The 20,643-nt window shown below is 45.9% G+C and overlaps 1 protein-coding gene across 6 annotated transcripts in view; it reads left to right on the top strand.

Annotated features, from left to right (window-relative positions):
• vps13a (vacuolar protein sorting 13 homolog A) overlaps positions 1–20,643 on the top strand; it is a 631,135-nt gene that overhangs the window by 170,644 nt on the left and 439,848 nt on the right. For all 6 annotated transcript variants that reach the window (XM_085985825.1, XM_085985842.1, XM_085985834.1 and 3 more), the window contains exons 16-17: positions 5,497–5,591; positions 11,485–11,627. In XM_085985825.1, the coding sequence (XP_085841951.1) occupies positions 5,497–5,591; positions 11,485–11,627 (238 nt within the window). The remainder of the gene's footprint in view (positions 1–5,496; positions 5,592–11,484; positions 11,628–20,643) is intronic.

Here is a 20,643-nt window from a genome sequence, read left to right as displayed (position 1 = left end):
GAGGAGGAGGAGGTCGGGAACTTGGGCGGGGTGGGGGCGAGGAGGTCAGGAACTTGGGCGAGGTGGGGGCGAGGAGGTCAGGAACTTGGGCAGGGGGTGGGGGTGGGCGAGGAGGTCAGGAACTTGGGCGAGGTGGGGGTGGGCGAGGAGATCAGGAAGCGGGGTGGGGCGAGGTGGTCAGGAACTTGGGCAGGGGGTGGGAGAAGCTCTTAACCCGCGTATGAACCTACTTGATGGTCCCAGAGGTTCATAGACTCGCGCTCCTGTGCTTCTACGCGTATGCATGCGTAAAGGCCCACATATCCCAGGAGCGCATGCAGCTCGCAAGCGCGCCTGGGATCATGTGGCCCGGCCCAACCAAGCCAAAAGGGGATCCCATTATGCTTATGAGGATTCCACTTTTGTACGGAATCCCCATAAGCATGAATAGGAATCCCCTAAAAAACACAAGTACACACCAGTTAAATAAAAAAATGAATCATTACATGTTCAAAATTAATTGAAATACAATTAAATTAGACATTTAACACACACACTGAATTTTTTGAAAAATAAATTTAAACATTTTAAAGGGGTTAAAAATAACCTATATCTAATTAATTTTAAAGTTTTATTTTATGTTTAAATAATTAAAAATATCGTTCTTTATTTAAACTCTTACGCTGGTTAAAAAAAAAAGGCCTTACACCTGCTTTTACCAGGCATATGAATTTCATGGGCATCCGCTGGGCAGTAGTTGGGCAAATAGCCCAACTCCACCAGCGAATGTCCATTTCCCGGGGATGCGCTTGATCTGAAATATAACTGATTGCAAGTTCCGGGTTTTCGCGCATATGGAAACCCGGAACTTATGGAGCACTTTGTGTACCCGGTCACAGGTCCCAGAAAATCCAGGCCATTATGTTATGCCATTTTGTCTGGTTTAGAATCTTGGGTTTTCCACCCAATTGGTAAAAAGCTGGAGCTGCCTCTTTCAAAAGATAATCATGTTTGCAGACCTTTTCAGTATTGTTCTTAAGAACATAAGAAATAGGAGCAGGAATAGGCCACTTGGCCCCTCGAACCTACTCCGCCATTCAATAAGATCATGGCTGATCTTGGGCTCAAAGCCACTTCCCCGCCCGCTCCCCATAACCCTTCACTCCCTTATCTTGCAAACATTTGTCTATCTCCACTTTAAATGTATTTAATGACCCAGCCCCACTGCTCTCTGGGGCAGAGAATTTCACAGATTTACGACCCTCTGAGAGAAGAAATTCCTCCTCATCTCAGTTCTAAAAGGGCGACCCTTTATTCTAAAACCCGCATTTTAGAAACATCCTCTCTGCATCTACCTTGTCGTGCCCCTCAGTATCTTATATGTTTCAATAAGATCACCTCTCATTCTTCTAAATTCCAATGAGTATAGGCCCAGCCTGCTCAACCAGTCAACCCCCTCATCTCTGGAATTAACCTAGTGAATCGTCTCTGAACTGCCTCCAATGCAAGTACATCCTTCCTTAAATAAGGAGACCAAAACTGTACGCAGTACTCAAGGTGTGCTCTCACCAATACCCTGTACAGTTGTAGCAGGACTTCCCAGCTTTTATACTCCAACCCCCTTGCAATAAAGGCCAACATTCATAGAAACATAGAAGATAGGAGTAGGCCATTTGGCCCCTTGAGCCTGCTCCGCCATTCCATGAGATCATGGCTGATCATCCAAATTCAGTACCCGTTAATTCCAGAGATGAGGGGGTTGACTTGTGAGGAAAGGTTGAGCAGGCTGGGCCTATACTCATTGGAATTTAGAAGAATGAGAGGTGATCTTATTGAAACATATAAGATACTGAGGGGGCACGACAAGGTAGATGCAGAGAGGATGTTTCTAAAACGCGGGTTTTAGAATAAAGGGTCGCCCTTTTAGAACTGAGATGAGGAGGAATTTCTTCTCTGAGGGTCGTAAATCTGTGGATGTCAAGGGATATACGAGAATGGATTAGGGAAAAAAGGGGAGCTTTTGGCAGATACAAAGGACTAAAGACAGAGGAAGCCCTAGAGGAGTATAAAAAGTGCAGGGGGATACTTAAAAAATAAATTAGGAGAGCGAGGAGGGGCCATGAAATAACACTGGCGAGCAAAAGAAAGGAAAATCCTAATGTGTTTTATAAGTATATTAAGGGCAAGAGGATAACTAGGTAAAGAGTAGGGCCCATTAGGGACCAAAGTAGCAATCTGTGTGTGGAGCCAGAAGATGTAGGTGGGGTTTTACATGAATTTTTTGCATCTGTGTTCACTATGGAGAAGGACGATGTAGACATAGAAATCGGGCAGGGGGACTATGATATACTTGAACATATTAGCATCGAGAGGGAGGAGGTACTGGCGGTTTTAGCAGGCTTAAAACTGGATAAATCCCCAGGCCCGGACGAGATGTATCCCAGGCTGCTGTGTGAGGCAAAGGAGGAGATTGCAGGGGCTCTGACACAAATTTTCAGAACCTCTCTGGCCACAGGGGATGTGCCAGAGGACTGGAGAACAGCTAACATAGTACCATTATTCAAGAAGGGTAGTAGGGATAAACCAGGGAATTACAGGCCAGTGAGCCTAACATCAGTGGTAGGGAAATTATTGGAAAAAATTCTGAGGGACAGAATTAGTCTCCACTTGGAGAGGCAAGGATTAACCAGGGATAGTCAGCATGGCTATGTCAAGGGAAGATCATGTCTGACTAATTTGATTGAATTTTTCGAGGGGGTGACTAGGTGTGTGGATGAGGGTAGTGCAGTGGATGTGGTATACATGGATTTCAGTAAGGCTTTCGATAAAGTCCCGCATAGGCGACTGGTCAAGAAGGTAAGAGCCCATGGGATCCAGGGTGCCTTGGCACATTGGATCCAAAACTGGCTTAGTGGCAGAAGGCAGAGGGTGATGGTGGAAGGTTGTTTTTGTGACTGGAAGCCTGTGTCCAGTGGGGTACCGCAGGGATCGGTGCTGGGTCCCTTGCTGTTTGTGGTCTACATTAATGATTTGGATGTGAATGTAAAAGGTATGATCAGTAAGTTCGCAGATGACACGAAAATTGATGGGGTGGTAAATAGCGAGGAGGGTAGCCTCAGTCTGCAGGATGATATAGATGGGTTGGTCAGTTGGGTGGAACAGTGGCAAATGGAATTTAACCCTGAAAAGTGTGAGGTGATGCATTTTGGAGGGACGAACAAGGTAAGGGAATACACAATGAATGGCAAGACCCTAGGAAAGACAGAGGATCAGAGGGACCTTGGTGTGCATGTACATAGATCCCTGAAGGCAGCAGAACAGGTGGATAAGGTGGTTAAAAAGGCATATGGGATACTTGCCTTCATTAGCCGAGGCATAGAATATAAGAGCAGGGAGGTTATGATGGAGCTGTACAAAACACTGGTTAGGCCACAGCTGGAATACTGTGTGCAGTTCTGGTCGCCAAACTATAGGAAGGATGTGATTGCTTTGTGGAGAGGGTGCAGAGGAGATTCACCAGGATGTTACCTGGGCTGGAGCGCTTCAGCTATGAAGAAAGACTGGACAGGCTGGGGTTGTTTTCCTTGGAGCAGAGAAGGCTGAGGGGGGACCTGATTGAGGTGTACAAAATTGAGGGGCATAGATAGGGTAGATAGAAAGGAACTTTTTCCCTTAGTAGAGGGGTCAATAACAAGGGGGCATAGATTCAAGGTAAGGGGCAGAAGTTTAGAGGCAATTTGAGGAAGAACTTTTTCACCGAGGGTGGTTGGAATCTGGAGCTCACTGCCTGAAAGGGTGGTAGAGGCAAGAACCCTCACAACATTCAAGAAACATTTGGATGAGCACTTGAAATGCCATAGCATACAAGGCTACGGACCAAATGCTGGAAAATGGGATTAGATTAGACAGGGGCTTGATGGTCGGCGTGGACGCGATGGGCCGAAGGGCCTCTTTCTGTGCTGTATAACTCTATGACTCTATCCTCCTCACAGCACACATGCCCACCCAGCTTTGTGTCGTCTGCAAACTTGGAGATATTACATCTAGTTCCCCATTTGCCTTTTTGATTACTTGCTGTACCTGCATGCTAACTTTTTGTGTTTCATGCACAAGGACCCCCAGGTCCCTCTGAACTGTAGCATTTAGTAAACTCTCTCTCTTTATTTTTCCTGCCAAAGTGTATAACCTCGCACTTTCCCACATTATACTCCATCTGCCAAATGTTTGCCCACTCACTTAGCCTGTCGATATCCCTTTGCAGGTTCTTTGAGTCCTCTGCACAACTTGCTTTCCCACCCATCTTTGTATCATCCGCAAACTTGGCTAATTACACTCGGTCCCTTCATCCAAATCATTAATGTAGATTGTAAATAGTTCAGGCCCCAGCACCAATCCCTGTGGCACCCCACTAGTTACCGTTTGCTAACCTGAAAATGACCCATTTATCCCGACTCTGCTTTCTGTTAGTTAGCCAATTCTCTATCCATGCGAATATATTACCCCCAATTCCGTGAGCTCTTATCTTATGCAGTAACCTTTTATGTGGCACCTTATCGAATGCCTTCTGGAAATCTAAATACACCACATCCATTGATTCACCTTTGTCCACCCTGCTCGTCACATCGTCAAAGAACTCCAGCAAGTTAAACATGATTTCCCTTTCATAAAACCATGCCGACTCTGCTTAACTGTATTATGATTTTCCAAATGCCCTGCTGCTACTTCCTTAATGAAGGACTCCAGCATTTTCCCAACGACAGATGTTAGGCTAACTGGTCTCCCTCCTTTCTTAAATAGGGGTGTTACATTAGCTGTTTTCCAATCTGCTGGGACCTCTCCAGAGTCCAGGGAATTTTGGTATATTGCAACCAATGCATCCACTATCTCTGCAGCCACTTCTTTTAAGACCCTGGGATTCAGGCCATCTGGTCCAGGGGACTTGTCATCGTTTAGTCCCATTATTTTACCAAGTACTATTTCCTTAGTAATAGTGATTGTCTTTAGTTCCCCCCTCCCTGTGGCCCCTTGATTATCCATTATTGGGATGTTGTTAGTGTCTTCTACCGTGAAGACAGATACAAAATATTTGTTCAGAGTCTCTGCCATTTCCCCGTTCCCCATTATTAATTCCCCAGAAGAGTTTCCTTACTGAAACAAGATCAGATTGGGGTTTAGAAAATGGCATTCCTTTAATCCAAGAACAGTTTCATGCTGGGCCAGAATAATTAGCAAGGCTTTAGAAGTAACCCTCTGTTCCAACTTCTGCATCGGTTGCTAAATTAATCTTTCTGCTTCCTTGAAGCAGAGCACTATAGTGCACTTGACAAAAATATTCTACAACTGTTTATACTGGCTTACTCAGTGGGGTAACTTTATACTATTAGAAATTTGGCTTCTGCCATGTTAAAATAATAGAACTAGCAAATATGTATTCCTTTTGTTCTGAGACAAATGTTTCTTGAAAAAAATTGTATAAACGTACTTTTCATAACTTTTTGGAAATGTGTTTATTCTCAGGAATTGATGTATTGATGACACCTGAAGAGAAATCTAAACTCTATACAGCAATTGGATATAGTGAAGCTGCGGTGGACCCAACAATGCCAAAAAGAGTATGTTTTATATAGTTACTGGTTCAAGTTGGTCCTGCATGAACAATTAGTGCAGCATGGTAAATGAAACTAAGGGACACTGTTACATAAATAGCATTACTGTTCTGTAACCACTGTAAACTTAAAACATTTCAGAAGAGCTGATGTGGCCTGCTTTTACACTTTTTTGGAATGTGACCAGTTGATCTCCCATGGTGTTCACGGGCAAGAAAAGTTTTAAAACAAAATTTTTGTCTCCTGTAACTTTTTCCATCCAGTTAACAGAAAAGGTGGCTAGAGATACCCTTTTTGGCTTCCAATTTCTTCAATTGCAGGTTGCGATACACAATCTGTCCTACTTCAGTAGAGGGATTGGAGACTTGGTAATGAGAAGTCTGATGCTAGAAGCAGCAAACCTTTAATTTGGGGAAAAGTACTGGCACAAGTCCTGGGGCTTAATACGATGCTGAGTAGGAGACCACATGTGACATTGTCTGTCTGTAATACCTTAAAGTTCCCTCATTTTGAGTAACACCTAAACTCCTATGGGGAATCATCTTCTGGATCAGACCTTGTGTGACTGATTCCCTGGATATTCTCCTCTCACCTGGAATCTGAGTTGGTGCCCCCTGTGTAAATTTGCAGGCATATGGGGAAGCATCAATGCGGACTCATGGGTCATAAGAATTAGCAGAGCATTACCTGACATACTGTGCGTTAATTAGATTAGACTACCTTCTGGACTTTATAATGATAGGTAATCTCAACTGATAGCATTACTAACTGCTAGCATCTGAAGCAATAAAGAGTTCACCCTGATCTGGGAAAATAGTTTTCTACTACAGGTACTTTATAGCTCCAGCAAGATGGGGCCTAAATGGACTCTTGGAACAGATTATGCAGATGCTCTATCCAGGGGGCAGGATAGCTATTATAGATCTAAAAGATGCATGGTTCAATGTTGCCATACAGTGTGTTTCTGGAACTTTCTCGGGTTCAGTTTTAACAGGTAAAGCTTTCAGTGCAAGATACTCCTCTTTAGACCTCTCCTTAACATCCAAACTGTTTACAAAGTACTTGCCCGTGCCCACAGTATATCTCTGGATGCAGCATCTCTCTGGTAACTGTACCTGGAAGATTGTTTCCATGTCTGAGGTCTGCAAGCATAAAATCTTACATCGCAGAAGGTAGCCATTCGGCCCATTGTGCCCGTGCCAGCTCTATGAAAGAATTGTCCAGTTTAATCCCACACCCTAATTTATTCCCCATAACCCTACAAATTAGTCCTCTTCAAGTATATGACCTATTGTAGCGGTTCGTGTAGATCGCCACTAAATAAGAGAGTTTGACTTCGACGAACTATTAACAAGTTGTTTATTTACAGGAACAGACTAATTACATCAGGTAAGATGGCAGGTAAGATGGCTGACTGTAGGAGCACCGTGGTATAGGCCTTGTCCCAGCGGGGACTCCACGAGGACTGAGTTCGCAGTCCTGTGGAGAGCGTGATGACGTCATCACGCTCTGCTGTGTCTTCCCGCGCTTTGGGCGTCACGTGACCGCGTCGTGACGTCAGCACGTTCGCGTGCGCTTAGGCGGTCACGTGACTTGCGTCGGTGCCTCTTCCCGGTATGGAGGCTGGCCGTTGAGGCTGAGGTTGCAAGGCCGGGCTGTGCCGGTGCTTGCCGCGGGAGCGGAAGATTGCGTCGCTCCCGTCGGCTGGCCGATGCAGCTGAAGATGCTAGGCCGGGCTGTGCCGGCGGCCGTCCTGGAAGGCCGAGTCGGGCCGGCGGCCGCCACACGCACATCACGTCGTACGTGACGTGACATCAACACGTTAGGGTGCATCTTAAAGGGGCAACGGCCCCAACAGGTAAGTTCTACATACAGTAAGGTAAGTTAAAGGGAATTATGTATATCTTTATGTAAGGGACAACCGGTGGTACCGCCACATGGGCCCCCCCAGAATTCGCTTTAACGAAAGTCCAAGGATGAGATGGTCTGACGAGCTGGTGGTCTCGGCGGTCGTGCTGTCTCAACTTGGCGAGCGAGGTCCGAAGATGCTGCTCGTGAGCGGATCCGTACGCGCATTGTGGCGAATAAAGTGTACCCGTCCGGCGAAGGACCGTGGAGACGTGCGAAACAGCAGGCCATGTCAGAGTGACGGGCAGGTTGGGCGGACGCGGGCGATGACTCTGTTGATGTTGGAACAAGTCCTTGTTATAACGAACTCTGCAGGAACGCCAAACGAACGTTCCAGAAGGACTTGACAGGCGAGGTGAGTGAACTCGCCGACAGGTGAGCGAAACCTTCAGGAGGCTGGAACACGCAGAACGGTGCGTGCCATAGAGCTACGATGTTAACACAACAGAGGGTGAAGAGTTACTGCGTTAACCTGTGATCGGTGAGGCTAGCAACTTTCACGTGGCTGATCGCGGCCGCAGGATGCCCGTTGGACCCGTCCTCTGTGTGCAGCTTCAGTAGACGTTTGCGTTTGTTAAAGGGAAAACTGGAAAAAGGGCGGCAACAGTCCAGGTTGTTGTTGCTTTCAGGAGGGGTTAACTCTGCCTGGAGGGCGGCAACACTTGAAGTTGTTGTAGATTTAGGAGAAAACAGCCGGGAGGGCGGCACGCCTTTTGTTCACGCCGAATCGTGTAGTAGGTAACACAACCAGCAGGCTGAAGGGCTGGTGCGTCATCGGCGGAGAAGGAGTCATCGTTTTTCACGAGGGATGGGTCCTCGTGGTTCGCGAGGTATGGGTCCTCATGCGCGAGGAGTGGGTCCTCGTGTTTCGCGGGGTGAGTCCTCGTGGTATCCCCGCAAGGCACACTCCGATTTTGTGGGCCCGAACATGCTGTACCCCGCGCTTGGAGAGATTTATGCTTGCTGTCACTGTGGACGTTGTGGCAGTAGGAAAGACGAGTACGGGGACCGTAAGCAAGTGCGTGGTCGGTGCCGCATCGATGTTCTCGTCGAACGGGGCTTCTACCGGTATAAAGCACGAGAGAGACTGTGGCTCCCTGGATTGCGGTAGCGACAGCAAAACGGCTGGTGCTTCCATGGCGTGCTTCTTTTGTGAAAATTGCTCACAAAAAAAAAAGAACGGGGTCTGGTTGAGGTTTGTCCGTGTCAAACGGGATCTGCTCCAGGCTGCGCTTACCTTGCGAATACGTTCGCAAAGACGGGGTCGCCTTTGGCGAAGTGAGGCGGTTGCTGTTCCGTGGTTGTTCGTCGGTTGTGCGTTGGTCGTCTTGTGGGAAGACGAGGTTCAGGCGCGCGTTGCTACCGTGAAAATCGTTCACGGATACGGGTTCACCAATTGTAGCGTTGGAATTGATGAGCTCCTGTACTCACGTCGTTGGGTCACCAACGTAGCGGTTCGTGTAGATCGCCACTAAATAAGAGAGTTTGACTTCGACGAACTGTTAACAAGTTCTTTATTTACAGGAACAGACTAATTACATCAGGTAAGATGGCATGTAAGATGGCTGACTGTAGGAGCACCGTGGCATAGGTCTTGTCCCAGCGGGGACTCCACGAGGACTGAGTTCGCAGTCCTGTGGAGAGCATGATGACGTCATCACGCTCTGCTGTGTCTTCCCGCGCTTTGGGCGTCACGTGACCGCGTCGTGACGTCAGCACGTTCGCGTGCGCTTAGGCGGTCACGTGACTTGCGTCGGTGCCTCTTCCCAGAATGGAGGCTGGCCGTTGAGGCAGAGGTTGCGAGGCCGGGCTGTGCTGGTGCTTGCCGCGGGAGTGGAAGATCGCGTTGCTCCCGTCGGCTAGCCAATGCGGCCTAAGACGCTAGGCCGGGCTGTGCCGGCGGCCGTCCTGGAAGGCCGGCGACCGCTGCACGCACGTCACGTCTGACGTGACGTCAACACGTTAGGGTGCATCTTAAAGGGGCAACGGCCCCAACAGGTAAGTTCTACATACAGTAAGGTAAGTTAAAGGGAATTATGTATATCTTTATGTAAGGGACAACCGGTGGTACCGCCACACTATTACCTTTTGAAAGTTCCCGTTGAATTTGATTCCACCACACTTTAAGGCAGTGCGTTCCAGACCTTAACTCTTCAAGTTTCCACTAAAACTTCTATATGGCAGGCTCTAATTGGAAGAAAGCAACAAAGCACATGGCAGTTTGTGGAATAATATTTGCTTTGTTTGGGAATGTCATATAGATAGTTTTTTTTTATTCGTTCATGGGATGTGGGCGTCGCTGGCAAGGCCAGCATTTATTGCCCATCACTAATTGCCCTTGAGCAGGTGGTGGTGCGCCACCTTCTTGAACCGCTGCAATCTGTGTGATGAAGGTACTCCCACAGTGCTGTTAGGGAGGGAGTTCCAGGATTTTGACCCAGCGACGTTGAAGGAACGGCGATATACTTCCAAGTCAGGATGGTAGGGAAACTTGGAGGTGGTGGTGTTCCCATGCGCCTGCTGCCCTTGTCCTTCTAGGTGGAAGAGGTTGCGGGTTTGGGATGTGCTGTCAAAGAAGCCTTGGCGAGTTGCTGCAGTGCATCTTGTAGATGGTACACACTGCAGCCACAGTCCGCTGGTGGTGGAGGGAGTGAATGTTTAAGCTGGTGGATGGAGTGCCAATTAAGCAGGCTGCTTTGTCTTGGATGGTGTCAAGCTTCTCAAGTGTTGTTGGCGCTGCACTCATCCAGGCAAGTGGAGAGTATTCCATCACACTCCTGACTTATGCCATGTAGATGGTGGAAAGGCTTTGGGGAGTTAAGAGGTGAGATTTAGGTATAATCATAATTTAGATCAATTCAACATTACTTTTTAAAATAAGAACAAATTACAGATTGATACTGTTACCTCAAGTTCCCCACGGATCTATCCTTGGCCCCCTCCTATTTCCCATCTACATGCTGCCCCTCAGCGACATCATCCCAAAATACGTAAGGTTCCACATGTACACAGGCGACACCCAGCTCTATCTCACCATCACCTCTCTCACCCCCTTCACTGTCCCTGAATTGTCATGCTGCTTGTCCAACATCCAGTCCTGAGCAGAAATCTACCCCAACTAAATATTGGGAAGACCGAAGCCATTGTCTTTGGGCCACGCCACAAAATCCTTCCCCCCTCACTGGCTCCATCCCTCTCCCTGGTCACCGTCTGAGGCTGAACCAGACCGTTCGCAACCTTGGTGTCCTATTTGACCCTTGGATGAGCTTCTGATCACCATGACTGCCTACTTCCAACTCTGTAACATTGCACACCTCTGCCCCGGCCTCAGCTCACCTGCTGCTGAAACCCTCACTCATGCCTTTGTTATTTCTAGACTTGTCTGTTCCAATGCTCTCCTGGTTGCCCTCCCATCTTCCACCCTCCATAAACTTGAACTCACCGAAACTCTGCTACCCGTGTCCTAACTCGCACCAAGTCCTGTTCACCCGTCACCCCTGTGCTCATTGACCTACACTGGCTCTTTGTCTGGCATAGCCTCGATTTTTCAAAAAATTCTCAGCTTTGTTTTCAAATCCTTCCATGGCCTAGCCCCTCTGTAATTTCCTCCAGCCCTACAACCCTCTGTGATCTATGCGCTTCTCCAATTCTGGCCTGTTGCCCATCCCCAATTTTAAATGCTCCACCATTGGCAGCCATGCCTTCAGCTGCCTAGGCCCCAAGTTCTGGAATTCCCTCCCTAAATCTCTACCTCTCTCTCCTTCTTTAAGACGCTCCTTAAAACCTACCTCTTTGACAAAACCCTGTCCTACTATCTCCTGATGTGGCTCGGTGTCAAAATTTATTTGGTTTGGTGAAGCATCTTGGGATGCTAAAGGTGCTATATAAATGCAAATTGTTGTTGTTATCAGACTTTTTGAAATTGAATGGAGATATACATACGTTGTACAGTAAATATTTACCAGTGTTTTTGACTTTATTAATTGCATAGTATGAAGCGGTGAAACTTTCTGTGAAGCTGGTTAGCATGTCCATTTCCATTAGAGAAGACCAAGACAAGCCAGAGATCATGAAATTTGCTGTGATTGATTTAAGCACAATGCTGACCCAGAGACCAGGAGCACAAGCAGTAAAGTAAGTTTTTATGACTTTGTAATACAATACCTGCATTCTTCAATTTGAAGCGGATTATACTAGCTTTTCCCTAGAGCTATGAATAACAATAATTGTAATAAAATGTAGAATAATAAAAGGCTATTCAATCAAACAGCCTGCCACTTTTGATGACCATGTACAATTGGCCCTTTTATGAATTTTGCTCCTGTTACTCACAAGGGAGGTTACTAACCACATGTAAAATATCTCAAAGAAAAAGCTGAGCAAAATTTCATTCTGATTCCAAAGTTAATTTATCAGAAGTCTGGTACAGAAACTGAACATTACATTCTGCATAATGTAAACCGAATTGCATTCAACAACTAACATTTATATGGTCCCAGCAACAGAAGAACCATTAATTCTGTAGGGTATTTGATTATCTACATTTGCAGTTATAACTTATTTTCAAGTAAGTAATCCATAAATTTGTTTTTAATGATCAATTCTTTCATTTTGCCTGCTACTGATGCAAGACTAATGTGCCTGTAGTTGCCTGTTTGTTTTGCCATTATTTTTGAAAATTGGTGTCACGTTGGTCTGTTTCCAACCAGTGGGACTTATAAGAACATAAGAACATAAGAAATAGGAGCAGGAGTAGACCAATCGGCCCCTCGAGCCTGCTCCGCCATTCAATAAGATCATGGCTGATCTGATCCTAACTGCCAATCCACTATCACAGAACCATCTCCTGAATCTAACAGAATTAGACACACGAAATAGGAGCAGGATCAGGCTACACGGCCCCTGGGCCCGCTCCGCTACCCACAGGGCCATGACCGATCCAAACTCGACTCATGTCCAAATTCCTGCCCGCTCCCCGTAACCCTTAATTCCCTTTACTTCTAGGAAACTGTCTATTTCTGTTTTAAATTTATGTAATGATGTAGCTTCTACAGCTTTTTGGGGCAGCATATTCCATGGACCTACCACCCTCCTGAGTGAAGTAGTTCCTCCTCATCTCAGTTTTGAAAGAGCAGCCCCTTATTCTAAGACTATGCCCCCTAGTTCTAGTTTCACCCATCATCGGGAACATCCTCCCCGATCCAACCCCTTCACAATCTTATATGTTTCAATAAGATCGCCTCTCATTCTTCTGAACTCCAATGAGTAGAGTCCCAATCTACTCAACCTCTCCTCATATGTCCATCCCCTCATCCCCGGGATTAACCGAGTGAACCTTCTTTGTACTGACTCGAGAGCAAGTATGTCCTTTCTTAAGTATGGACACCAAAACTGTACGTAGTTTTCCAGGTGCGGTCTCACCAATACCTTGTACAACTGAAGCAATACCTCCCTATTTTTATGTTCTATCCCCCTAGCAATGAAAGCCAACATTCCATTGGTCTTCTTAATCACTTCCCCTGTATTCGCTCCTTCATGATGACCCATCAGCACTTCGTTGATTTTTGTCACTAAGCTGATTCTGCTTTCCCAGTTCCTCCATCCCACTGCACCCATTCTGGGGGGCACTGATTTTCAATTCCTTTTACCCCACTCCACTAGCTTTCATCAGATTCCTTGCTCCATGTGACCCATCACCTGGTCCTTTGCCACTCCTGAAGTCCAGTTCCTGGCCACTTTATTACTGAGTATTTGATAACTTCATGAACTGCTCCATTTCCTCAAGCATTATTCTCCCACCCACACCCCACCCCACTCCAGGTGTCTGCATCAATTAATAAGCAAAGTTCCATTCACCTGTTGCCTCTATCCTCATTGACCCTCATTACCTCCCTATCCCCCAGCAAGTGGATTTAAAATTCTCTGTGCCCATTTACAACTTCCTCTGTGACCTCGCTCTGTCTTTCCTCTGAAATCTTTTCCAGGCCTAAGTTTCAACTAGTACCTTCTGATCTTTTGATTTTGTGCACATCTTCCCACATTCCTCTTCTTCCCTATCCCTGAACCCTTTGTCTCTCTGGTTACTTTCCCAACTCTCCCCATGCCCTATCCATGCCTCATCTCCTCCTATTTACTTCCCAACCCTACTTTCTCAAAAACTGACCCCTATCAAACAACTTCTCCTGTCCCCCAAGATAGCTCACCTGGTTTCCTCTCTTCAGGCACAGTAATCCTCTCTCAAAACTGCTGTCATCATCTCCATCCTCAAATAGCCCACCTTTGACCATTCTATCCTCAGTACCCACCATTCCCATTTCCTATCTCTACTTCTCTAAAGTCCTTGAATTGTTGTCACCTCCCAGATATGAGCCTATCCCTCCAACTCCCTGTTTGAATGCCTCCAATAGCATTGAACTAGCCCTAAGCACTAGGGTAGTGTAGTGGTTATGGACTAGTAGCCTAGAGGCCTCGACTAATAATTCAGAGAATGAGTTCAGATCCCACCATGGAGGTTTGAGAATTTGAATTCAGTTTAATAAAAAGCTGGTATCAGTAAAGGTGACCACGAAGCCCTCAGATTGTCGTAAAAAAAACTTAACTGGTTCACTAATGTCATTTAGGAAAGGAAAGAAGGCCCAGTGCAACCTTCTTGGGGCAACTAGGGATTGACAATAAATGCCAATGTTGCCAACGAAGCCCACATCCTGAAAATGAATAAAAGTAACGAATTGCATTCTTTGTGATTGTGGCTGTGGTGTATTATCTCTTTGATCTGCCTTTCACATGGTTGACCACACAATCCTGCTCCAGTGTCTCATCTCACCTCATCTTGAATCCGCTCCTACTAATTGATTGTAGCCAGAGCATCTCTGGCAATGGATTCTCTTCCCGTCCATTCATCCTTCCCCTGGTGGCCCTCAGCTATATGCAGTTGGTTGGTGGCATCAACCATAGACATGGGTCAGCTTCAACATGTGCACTGTTGGCATCCAACTTTACTTCTCCCACTTTGTGACCCCCTCCACTGCATCCTTTCAGACTTCTTGTTTTGGATGAGCTGTAATTCCTTCAACTAAACATTGGAAAGACTGAGCCATCATCTCCAGCCCCTGTCACAAGCTCTCTACTCTTACTACAAATTCCACTTGCCTCCCTGGTCACTGACTCGGATTGAACCAGACTATTTTATTCAAGCTGAGCCTCTGACCTCATATCCTCTCCATCTACTTTCATCTTTGTAACATCATCCATTTTCTGCTAATCTCTCCGCCCATCTGCCATTGAGATTCTTTACCGCTAGACTCAATTAATCCAATGCTTTCCTTGCTTGCCTCCCATCCTCTACCCTTCATAAACTCCAGCTCGTCCATCAGTCCTGTCCTCATCGACCTTCATTGGCTCCTGGCTTCCCTAATGCCTCAAATTTAAAATTCTCATACTAATGAAAAGTTTGCACATGAATGCTAATTCATCTATTCTTTTCACAGATGCTGATTGACTTGTTGAATGTTTCCACCATTTTCTGTTTATTTGATTGCCACCATCTGTAGTTTTGTTTTTGCTTTTTGTCAAAAATCTCTTTGTGCTTAAATCTCTCCATTGATTTGCCCCTCCCTATCTCTAACTTCCTCCAGGCCTACAACTGCCCTCGCCAGAGCTCTTTGTTCCTCAGATTCTAGGTTTATGTCCACATTTCCCATAATTTGGTTCCACCATTGGTGGTTGTGACTTCAGCCACCTGGGCCCCAAGCTTGGAATTCCTTCCCTAAATTTTTTTTAAATGTACCTTTTTTTAAAGTTTGTCCATCTTTATTTCAGATTTGCCTTTTCCCCATGTGAGAGCCCAATATTTTCTTTGCTCTCTCTAACTATTTAAAAAAGTTAGAATTTTAAGAGCTTACTCACTCCCTTGTTTGCTGTTAGAATTCTGCGTTTTGATTGGCTGCTTGCTGACGTCCCAGCAGCTTGTACAAGGGGATCCCCACTAACCTGCGTTGATTTGAATTGAATGTCGGAAAACTCAATTTTCTTGACACAGATCGAGATCCTTGCGCGAAGCGTACTTCAGGGCCAGCAGCGAACGCCTTCACTTCGCTGCTGACCGCAAATTCTGGGCCATTAAGTTTTGTTTCATTTAAATCATCTAGTCAGGGACTCTGCAGAACAGCACTACAGAGTAATCTGCTGTTGTGCTAGAGGATTGGTGGTGTTCTAAATTTATAAGTTACTCCTCAAAAATAATAGGGTTCAAAGCATTTATTATTGACATTCACAAATTTGTTAAGCAAATAGTAATGACTATCATTGACAATAATTAAACATACACTTAATAGCAACATTTCTGCCAATACTTTGAGTTCACCGGAGAATTGAAACACATTACAATTGTGAACTCAAAATTTTCAAGGCTGATCAGACCGTAGCAAATTCTGAGGTATCTCCTTTAACACACTTTTTAAAACTTTCCCACATGACAAACCTCATGTTTCTGTATTACCTAATCCCTTTACCGTGTCCCTTATCAATAACTTTAGTTTTAACAAGTACAATTCTCCCCAAACATTGTTATAGTTTCACCTTGATTGAACTGTCATTCAAATCATTAAACTGGAGACAGTTACAGTCAAATTAATGAACAAAGGCAAAAGGACATAGGCAACGTCATAACTTTTCCACATTCCTTACCCAGATTTGACCATGGATTAGTTAAAGCCCCTAGAATATAGAGAAGGATACAGAAAATAATCAAAAAGGCTAATGGGATGCTGGCCTTTATATCTAGAGGACTAGAATACAAGGGGGTAGAAGTTATGATGCAGCTATACAAAGCCCTGGTTAGACCACACCTGGAGTACTGAGAGCAGTCTGGGCACCACACCTTAGGAAGGTGTGTATTGGCCTTGGAGGGAGTGCAGTGTAGGTTTACAGCATGATATCTGGACTTCAAGGGTTAAGTTACGAGGAGAGATTACACAAATTAGGGTTGTATCCCCTGGAATTTAAAAGCTTAAGGGGTGATCTGATCGAAGTTTTCAAAATATTAAGGGGAACAGATAGGGTAGATAGAGAGAAACTATTTCCACTGGTTGGGGATTCTAGGACTAGGGGGCATAGTCTCAAAATTGAGCCAGACCTTTCAGGAATGAAATTAGGAAACACTTCTACACACAAAGGTAGATGTTTGGAACTCCTTCTGCAAAGGGCAATTGATGCTAGATCAATTGTTAATTGTTAATTTTAAATCGGAGATTGATAGCTTTCTGCTAACCAAAGGTATTAAGGGATATGGGCCAAAGGTGGGTATATGGAGTTAGGTCGGAGATCATCCATGATCTCGTTGAATGGCAGAGCAGGCTCAAGAGGTTGAATGGCCTACTCATGTTCCTATGTTCCTATATTTCTAATACACGTGAATGTTCAATTGAAATTCTAACTTCTCGAACTGATGGTCAAAACATGCCTTCACTCATTATATCCTAGGAGGACATTTAACTACCATAAATACATCCTGTTTCACTGCAAAGCTGAAAGATATATAGGGGTAAAAACCGCCATTCTGTCTCTATCTCAAGGTTCGAGTTAACAAAGGAAGCTTGTGTGTCTGCTGCTGAATCTTTTATCCGCTAAAGTTCTCTGACTGGAATGTCTCTAATTAAGTTTACTGCCCAAATTGACCGTTGCCCTTCACTGCATTTTATATTAAAATAAAGCAATAATAACAGAAAATGCTGGCAGGCCAGTCAGCATCTGTGGAGTTAACGTTTCAGGTCAGAACTGGAAAAAGTTAGAGATGTAGAGATCCAAAGATGTGCAGGTTAGGTTGATTGGCTATGATAAATTTGACACTTAGTGCTAGGGGGATTAAATACGTGGGGTTACGGGGATAGGGTGGGATATGTGTCGGTGCAGGGATTACGGGGATCGGGTGGGATATGTGTCTGTGCAGGCTCGATGGGCCGAAATGGCCTCTATCTGCACTCTGGGGTTTCTGTGTTTCTGTGAATTCTGTAACAGATTTTAAGCAAGTGTAGAGGCAGGGAAAGGGAGGAGGAGAGGAAAAGAACAAAAGGGAAGGCCTGTGATAGGGTGGAAGGGAGGAGTGATTAAATGACAAAAGGTATGATTGTACAAAGCAAAAGGAGATGTTAATGGGACAAGTAAAGAAACAAAAGATGAGTCTAGAAGAGGTCTAAATGGGAATGCCAGAATCAATAGCTGCCATGTGAAAAAAATAGGGGCAGAGGTTATGGTCTGAACTTGTTGAAATGGATGTTCCAGAAGGCTGTAAAGTGCCTAATCGAAAGATGAGGTGCTGTTCCTCGAGCTTACATTGAGCTTCCTTGGAACAGTGTAAGAGGCCGAAAACAGAGGTCAGAGTGAGAGTCGAGCGGAGAATTCAAGTGACAGGCGACCGGAAGCTCTGGGTCGCACTTACGGACTGAACGGAGGTGTTCTGCAAAGTGGTCACCCAATCTGCGTTTGGTCTCCCCAGTGTTGAGGAGACTGCATCGTGAGCAGCGAATACAGTATACCAAATTGCAAGAAGTACAAGTAAATTGCTGTTTCACCTGGAAGGAATGTTTGGGACCCTGGACAGTGGGAAGGGAGAAGGTAAAAGGGCAGGTGTTGCATCTCCTGCGCTTGCACAGGAAGGTGCTGTGGGGAGGGTGTGTTGGGGGTGATAGAGGAGTGGACCAGGGTGTCGCAGAGGGAGCGGTCCCTTCGGAATGCTGAAAGGGGAGGGGATTGGAAGTGTTTGGTGGTGGGATCACGCTGGAGGTGGCGGAAATGGTGGAGGATGATCTGTTGAAGGTGGAGGCTGGTGGGGTGAAAGGTGAGGACAAGGGGAACCCTATTGTGGTTCTGGGAGGGAGGGGAAGGGGTGAGATGGAACGAACACATTCGAGGGCCGTGTCAACCACGGTAGAGGGGAATCCTCGGTTGAGGAAAAAGGAAGACCTATCGGAAGCACTAGTACAGAAGGTGGTATCATCAGAACAGATGCGTGGAGATGGAGAAATTGAGAGAATGCAATAGAATCCCTACAGATGGCAGGGTGGGAGGAAGTGTAGTCCAGGTAGCTGTGGGAGTCGGTGGGCTTATAGTGGATGTTTGTCGATGGCCTATCCCCAGAAATGGAGATGGAGAAGTCGAGGAAGGGAAGGGAAGAGTTGTAGATGGGCCATGTGAAGGTGAGGGAAGGGTGGAAATTGGAAGCAAAATTCCACCCTCCCTTCACTTTCACGTGGTCCATCTCCGACTCTTCCCTTCCCTTCCCCGACTTCTCTGTCTCCATTTCTGGGGATAGGCTATCGACAAACATCCACTATAACCCACTGACTCCCACAGCTACCTGGACTACACTGCCTCACACCCTGCTTCCTGTAAGGACTCTATTCCATTCTCCCAGTTTCTGCATCTCCATTGCATCTGCTCTGACAATGCTACCTTCCGCACTAGTGCATATGATATGTCTTCCTTTTTCCTCAATCGAGGATTCCCCTTTACCGTGGTTGATATGGCCCTTGACCGTGTCTGTTCCATTTCCCACACTTCTGCTCTCACCCCTTCCCTTCCCTCCCAGAACCACGATAGGATTCCCCTTGTCTTCACCTTTCACCCCACCAGCGTCCACCTTTAACGGATCATCTTCCGGCGCCTCCAACATGATACCACCACCAAACACTTCCATTCCCCTTTCAGCATTCCGAAGGGACCGCTCCCTCTGCAACATCCTGGTCCACTCCTCTATCACCCCAACACCCCCTCCCCTTCCCACAGCACCTTCCTGTGCAAGCGCAGGAGGTGCAACACCTGCCCTTTGACCTCCTCCCTTCCCACTGTCCAGGGCCCCAAACCCTCCTTCCAGGTGAAACAGCGATTTACTTGTACTTCTTGCAATTTGGTATACTGTATTCGCTGCTCATGATGTTGTCTCCTCTACATTGGGGAGACCAAATGCAGATTAGGTGACCGCTTTGCGGAACACCTCCGTTCAGTCCGTAAGCGTGAGCCCGAGCTTTCTGTCGCCTGTCACTTTAATTCTCCGCTACATTCCCATTCTGACCTCTCCGTTTTCGGCCTCTCACTGTTCCACTGAAGTTCAATCTAAGCTCGAGGAACAGCACCTCATCTTTCGATTAGGCACGTTACAGCCTTCTGGACTCCACATCAAGTTCAAGAATTTCAGACCATAACCTCTGCCCCTATTTTTTCACATGGCAGCTGTTGATGATTCTGCCATTCCCATTTACACCTCTTCTAGACTCATCTTTTTGTTTCTTTACTTGTCCCATTACTATCTCCTTTTGCTTTGTACAATCATACCTTTTGTCATTTAATCTTTCCTGCATTCTGCCCTGTCACAGACCTTCCCTTTTGTTCTTTCCTCCCCTCCCCGCTTTCCCTGCCCCTGCACTTGCTTAAAATCTGTTACATCTCTAACTTTTTACAGTTCTGACGAAAGGTCATCAACCTGAAACGTTAACTTTGTTTCTCTCTCCACATGTTGCCTGACCTGCTGGGTATTCCCAGCATTTTCTGTTTTTATTTCAGATTTCTAGCATCCGCAGTAATTTGCTTTTGTGTTAAAATAAAGCAAGCCCGGTGGCATAGTGGTTAGCACTGTTGCCTCACAGCGCCAGGGACCCGGGTTCGAATCCGGCCTTGGGTGACTGTCTGTGTGGAGTTTGCACATTCTCCCCGTGTTTGCGTGGGTTTCCTCCGGGTGCTCCGGTTTCCTCCCACAGTCCAAAGATGTGCGGGTTAGGTTGATTGGCTATGATAAATTGACCCTTAGTGTTAGGGGGATTAAATACGTGGGGTTACGGGGATCGGGTGGGATATGTGTCGGTGCAGGCTCGATGGGCCGAAATGGCCTCTATCTGCACTGTGGGGTTTCTGTGATTCTGTGAAGCCTGTCTTATTATATTTTCATTCTTCTAACAGAAATTCACTTAACAGGCAAAAGCTAAAAGTTAATACTGTACTACAATATAAAGAGACTTCAAGACATTTTAATTTTAACCATTTTCTTAGAGTTGGAAATTATTTAAGTGCTATGCTGTACTGTTGTTTCTGGTTGGTTTAATGGTTAAGAGTTGCACTGTAATCCAACAAATCAATATGAAAGTTGTACTACGTTATCCTT

The sequence above is a fragment of the Somniosus microcephalus genome, chromosome 1 (assembly GCF_052327205.1).
Source record: "Somniosus microcephalus isolate GS21.2 chromosome 1, FLI_Smic_1.0, whole genome shotgun sequence".
Taxonomy (NCBI): Eukaryota; Metazoa; Chordata; class Chondrichthyes; order Squaliformes; family Somniosidae; genus Somniosus; species Somniosus microcephalus.
Note: the sequence above shows the minus strand (reverse complement) of the source record. Positions and strands in the feature narration are given on the sequence as shown.